This window comes from Buceros rhinoceros, unplaced genomic scaffold, assembly GCF_000710305.1.
Source record: "Buceros rhinoceros silvestris isolate BGI_N320 unplaced genomic scaffold, ASM71030v1 scaffold24445, whole genome shotgun sequence".
In the NCBI taxonomy this organism is placed as follows: domain Eukaryota; kingdom Metazoa; phylum Chordata; class Aves; order Bucerotiformes; family Bucerotidae; genus Buceros; species Buceros rhinoceros.
In genome coordinates this window covers 27695-33694 of record NW_010414936.1, presented here as the reverse complement: position 1 = coordinate 33694, position 6000 = coordinate 27695, and the positions used below count along the sequence as shown (strand labels likewise).

Genomic DNA, 6000 nt, shown 5'->3' with positions numbered 1-6000 from the left:
AAGACTTAACGGCCAGCACTCAGATCTCTGGTGGTGACACAGTCAATATGGCTGGTAACCGCTGTTTATTTGCTTCAAAAACCCGCACAGCTGCCAGGCAGGACCCTCCCACTAAACAGCGATCCAGATGAAAAGGACAGTCCCTGCGATTTGGCAGGTTGTGCCTGTAGAGGGGAGAAGCATTGGAGGTGTTTGGCTCAGGGTTCCTCTCCTGGGGCCTTGCTGCCTTCCATTCATCACAGCCTTCCCCCCGCTGCCTGCAGCCCCTGGGAGCCTCGTTTCTCCCCCTCTTGCCTCTGCTTCCAATTTTACCTGATTTCAGCCATGCCACAAGTCACTTGCTTTAAGGCGGTTGTTTGGCAAACGTATTTTAAGTGCTGCCTTTGCATTTTAGATATTATTTGTTCATATATATATATATATACACGTTCCTCACAAGCTTTTTGGTGACTTAGAAAATCATCTGATTGCTGGGCTTGGACACAGGGATTGTTTTTGTCTTTACCGTATCTGAGTCAGTACTGTCCTTGAAAGAAGTATTTCCTTACCTTGTTGCTCCCTTAAAAGTGTTTAGGCTTGTTTCATTTCTCCAGCTTACTAACTTCTGTGTGGTAGGAACAAAGACTTCACAGTCAGAATGCAGATATTTCCCATTCCTCTGCTCTGTTTTCGTGGAAGCTCGGGTTCTGCGCTTATCCTCGGTCCTACTCTCTGTACTCTTGGGGAGAAAACTAATACGTTGGTGAAAAAGATTCTGACCAACGTCCGTTTACCAGTTTCCAGCATGTGAGGGGAGAAAAGTCAGCTGGTTTAACTGTTATAACTTTATTTTTAGTTCTCTCCAGCAAGGAAAGGAACAACGCGATACCTCACTTCTACTGGTGCTGATGGAACAATCTGCTTCTGGCAGTGGCATGCCAACACCATGAAATTTAAGTAAGCCTGTTTTGATAATTCTAACTCAATAAACAGGTTGCCTGGGTATGTTCTGCCATAGACACCCTGTGCATGAGTCCGGAGCCGAGAGCACCTTTTCCCCTGTGTTGGGGAGACAGCCCAGAGGGGAAGCAGAGATCAGGGCTGTTGCTTCTGGGGTTTGTGCTTTGCAAGCTGGCATTGTGGAAGAACTTCCAGCTTTTATGTTTAGGACCAAATCTTTGTCCAAAATATCTTGGCAGAAGAATTAATTTGCTTTTAATCCAAAGAACACACTTATGTAGATGGCATCAAACCCGTGCTTCAGAGGGAGTACGCTGTTAGACTAATGGTTTGCCAGGTTCTGATTTAATTGGTGAGTGTTATGATAAATAAGTTTAACAGTTTTTTCAATTTAGAAAATGATAGTTTTCTTATTAAACTAACAAAGAAAATAACTGAAAAATAAGTTCTAGCAAACTCAGGTGAGACCTGTGAAATGTAGAGCTGTAGGAAGGGCCCGTTGACCTCTGCCTGCTGAGCTGCAGTGCCCCATTCTTCGGGAACGGTGTTGGAATGAAGTAATGAGAAGTAAAAATGTTGTGTCGTCGCATTTAGGGATCGCCCTGTGAAATTTGCAGAGAGGTCCAGGCCTGGCGTTCAGATATCTTGTTCATCCTTCAGTTCCGGTACGTATGCGTTGGGAGGTGGCTGAATGGTTTCTCTGAACTGCAATGCCTTCGGTGACAGCGCTGCTGCTGCTTTTTAAATACAAACAGTATTAAACCCCTTTTCAGTTAATCACAGCCCTGACAAATTGTGGTTGTAATTTTCCCTGCTAAGTGTCTGCCTCAAGCTGCTTTTTTTTTCTTTTTTTCTGTAATTTACACTGCAATGCCTCGATCACTTCCAAGAAAGACTCTGCTCTCAGCCTCTTGTCTTGCCCATCAGAGATTTTTTCTTTGTAACATCCTTTTAAGGTTTTATCTTGTGAAGTTTTCGAATGAAAAGTTCTTGCAATCTGGCAGACAGGCAGCCTCTGGTCAAAGGTTACACTTCTGCTCACCTCCCAAATTTGGCTAAATTCTACAAGGATCAGTTCAACAGGTTTGAAAATCTCAGCTTAACTGACACCCTTTGTTGCAGCTTTGAATTCTCAACAATAGTGATTTTTTTGCAAACAAAATGATGTAATTCCTCATTAACTTTTGCTTTCCGAACTCGAGAGCTGTTGTAGAGCCAGGTGTGCCGTGTGTACCCCCAGCAGCCGAACGCTTTGCTGGCTGAATCCTGTCACTTGTGCAATATTCTCTCCCTTTGGGTAGAAGGTTTTGCAGCTGGGAGATACTGCAGAGCTCATAGTTACGCTAAAGCTGCAAGGGTACAGGTCAAAGGAGGAGCTGTCAGAGTTAACTGCTTTGTTCAGGACGTGTGTTTTCACTATATGGAAAGTTTCTGCTCAAAACCGTAGCTTGTTGCTCTGGCAATAAAGTGGTAATCAAAACCGGTTGCTCCTTGGATGGCTTTTCTTCTGACGGCAAACCCTGTCTCTCGTAGGTGGCATGTTCATTGCAACAGGTAGCACTGACCATGTGATACGAATTTATTATTTGGGCTCAGAATCTCCCGAGAAAATGGCCGAGTTAGAGTCTCATACGGTAAGAGACAAATCAGAAAGCAAATCTTTTTTTCCCTGCTTTACCTTATTCCGGGAGCTTTGCTTTTGTACTGCCTATTGGACTTGTTTTCTGTCTGTAGAGTTGAGTTGTATTGGACTTGTTGTATTGGACTTGTTTTCTGTCTGTAGAGTTGAGTTGGCTCTCACCACTGTGGTATTTAAATGGCTGGAAAGTCGTGGTATGTTCATTTTTCAATTCCTCGGAGGCAGGAGATGTGTGCAAAATATGCTTTAGGTAGTTCACTCCCCCGGGAAACCGAGGGACTAGATGATTCCCCCATATTCTAGAAGAAAGGCTGTGTTGGAATGAGGAACTAAAGCAGTTTTCGTGCACAATGGGATTTTTCCTGTTAAATTTACTATTGAATATTTAAGTTTGGTTGTCACCACAAATCCACATGACAAGAAAACCCAAAGTAATTCTGGTTTTAGAGTGCACAGTCAAGGATCATGATGGTGATTTCATTTAGAAAATAGAGCAAGCTTAAAAGCATCCTTTCTCAGGGAACATGGAGGGCTTCTTGTAAAAATCCCACCTGTTTTAAATGTCTGTACGATGGTTGTCAGCGGTGGCTTTTGAGTTCAAGACTTGATAGCTTTAATTAAAACCATTGGGTGCCTCAGTTTTAATGAAACCCCTTAAAAATCGTCACTAAAATAGTATCAAATCTTTCTTCATTTCTTGGTTGTTACCGAGAGCAGGTGATGATTGTAGTATTTGTCGTGTGTGTGGCAAACAATATATCAGCAAGGCAAGTTTATAGCAGCACTACCAGGGCTGTCACTTGTGAGGGCTTCACAGCATCGATCTTTGAACCTTAACGGCCCCGCTGCCCACCTTAACAACACTTTATGGATTAAGGCTGAGGTCTAAATTGATTCAGTGCACTTCGCTGGGAGCCCTGGGTCTCACATGGACACCTCAGAGCTTCAGGCTAAAAAAGAAAAAGGGATTTTGCTCGCAAAAGGAGAAAAAAGTTTCCTGTGTTCACCAGTTCAGGAATGAATAGTCTGAGAGGTGCAGGGTTTCCTGGGCAGAGCTTTCCCCAGGGTGCGCCCGGTCCTGTGGCACTGTACGCAGGCAGGAACAGAGCTGCCGCAGTTTCTGAACATCTCGGTGTCAGGAGACGGAGTGGGAAATCGTCTCTATCCCTGGAGCAACATGAAACCATCGTCGCTCTGAAATTTTCTGTTTGTGTTTAACACAGTATGTCTGGGGAAGCTTTAACTTTCCATGTGACTGTTCTGATCTTGATTTTGTAGGACAGTGTGGTGTAGGATAGTGTGTGTGTTTGCTAAATAGCAGCTCAGCATTAAGATCTTTCTGGATGAGTGTTTCAGCTTACAAAGCACTTACTGCTATTATTTTCTTCCCTCCTGTTCAGGACAAAGTGGTTGCAGTCCAGTTCTGTAACAACGGCGACAGGTGAGTGGCTAAACGTGATGTGAGGAATAACCAGGCCCTCATCCCTCGTCTTGTTTGTAACTCTGAAACTGCCGGGCAGACAGACTCTATGAGTCTGTGTCCCTTTATGCGACCAGGGATCGACTTCCTTTTCACTTGCTGGAACTGAGCACGTAGGAGGGCTCCCCTACACGCGCATCAGACATGCTTGAGTTCCTTATTTGCCTTGGCAGGAGCCTTCGGGGATGTGGGCAAGCAGGAGCCTTCCAAGGCAAACTGTAGCCCTGCCAGTGGAACTGCAGCCGTGCTCGACCACGTGCAGTGCTGTGGGAATGGGCTGGAGTGACTGCAAGAACGGCGCCTGCCCAAGGGCTCACGGCGGGTGTTAGAGCACACCGTCACTGTGGATGATACGCTGCAAATGGCGAAGCAAGAGCTTCTGGTTTATTTGAATGTAGAGAAGTAAAAATAGAGAGGAAAAATAAGATTGTAGAGGTTTGCCTTTTTACAGTGATTTGGGAGATAAACGGAATATACTGGTAAAGGGTTGGCCCTCCTGTGAGGAGCTCTCTTAAAAATCCTCATCAGACATTGATTTGAGGGTCAGTGCGAGCCAATGGAGTGAAAGGCGTTGGCTGGATGCTTGGATTTCTTCAACAAGGAGGGTTTTAAAACTGAAAATACTGGTGTTCAGCTTCCCAGGCTGGGCTACCTCCTTGTGTTCAACTCTTCACCCTCTCCCCAAGTTAATGCATTATAATTTATGCTCGGCTCCTGGCATGCAGTTTCTTCTTTTTTTGCTGCCACTATGAGCTGCTCGAGAGATTTGCTGATGTCATTAAAAAGGGAATGTGCAGCCCGTATGAATTACAACGTTGAAGTCATTCCAAGGCCATCTGCTCGCTGTGGCCAAACGTAATTAATGTTGTGGGGTATAAACTCTTCTGTACCGTACGATATCTGATACGAAAATTGCAGCCTCACTGGCTTTTAATGAGGTTCTTTCGATCAGAGATGCACAAACAATAGGAAGATAAGTGCTGAATAACGATGAAATAGGTTCCAGCGTCTGTGCTGGTGTTAATGGGAGAGCTCCGGGCTTGCCAGCGGCTTGGAGCTGCCCGCTTCCTGTAGCAGCTTTTTACAAATTGTGAAACGCTCCCATGTGTGGGGATATATCGCGGAAGACAAGTACATACGCACAAGGAGACGCCTCCAGGTGTGTGTGTATACACACATGTGCATGTTAGGTGCAGAGTAACCTAAAAGTGCTCGTAGAGCCCCTTCCTGAGGTGAAGGACGGTCCTCTGCCAAGCTCCTCAGTGTTCTTGCCAGAGGATTTAGCACACCCACGCTGTTGCTGATGATGGAAAACTCCAGAATGAGGCTACTGAATAGCGAGAAAACAAGATCCCAAGATGGGGGCGTGGGTAGGAGAGCAAAAGCAGCGGTGACTTGGGCTTATTGGGAATTCCATGGTACTTTTCTTCCTCTTTTTTCCCCATAGCTTAAGATTTGTCAGCGGAAGCAGAGATGGAACAGCAAGAATATGGCACTATCAGCAGCAGGATTGGAAGAGTGTGGTCCTGGACATGGCCACTAAAATGACAGGGTAAATAAACCCAAACAGAACACACTTCATAGCCACTGGTACACACAAAACAAAATCGTCCATCGGTGTAAAAACTATATATTTACTTCCATTCTGAGGCAGCTTCAGTGCTTATTCTTCGTGTGTTGGTGTATTTGCCATAGGCCATGGCTCTGTCTCTTCAGTTACACAGTTCATTAGTCCCCCCCCCCCAAAGAGAAAAATCAACATGTTGGTAGTTCCCTGCTCTGATTGTTGGGGAATATTTAGTATTTTACATCGGAAGAAAGAATGTCAAACTGAGTTCATCTTGCAGAAGGATGTTTTAGTAGAACCTCACTGATTATATGCTGATATGCTAATATATATATAAATATATATGTGTATATCCAGCATGTTTCTTAGCATTGG

General features: G+C 44.8%; 1 protein-coding gene across 1 annotated transcript in view; it reads left to right on the top strand.

The window, feature by feature from the left end:
- Positions 1–6000, top strand: part of BRWD3 (bromodomain and WD repeat domain containing 3) — a 37262-nt gene that overhangs the window by 9844 nt on the left and 21418 nt on the right. The window contains 5 exon segments of the mRNA XM_010137262.1: positions 836–936; positions 1534–1604; positions 2473–2573; positions 3979–4019; positions 5506–5610. Coding sequence (XP_010135564.1) covers positions 836–936; positions 1534–1604; positions 2473–2573; positions 3979–4019; positions 5506–5610 — 419 coding nt within the window.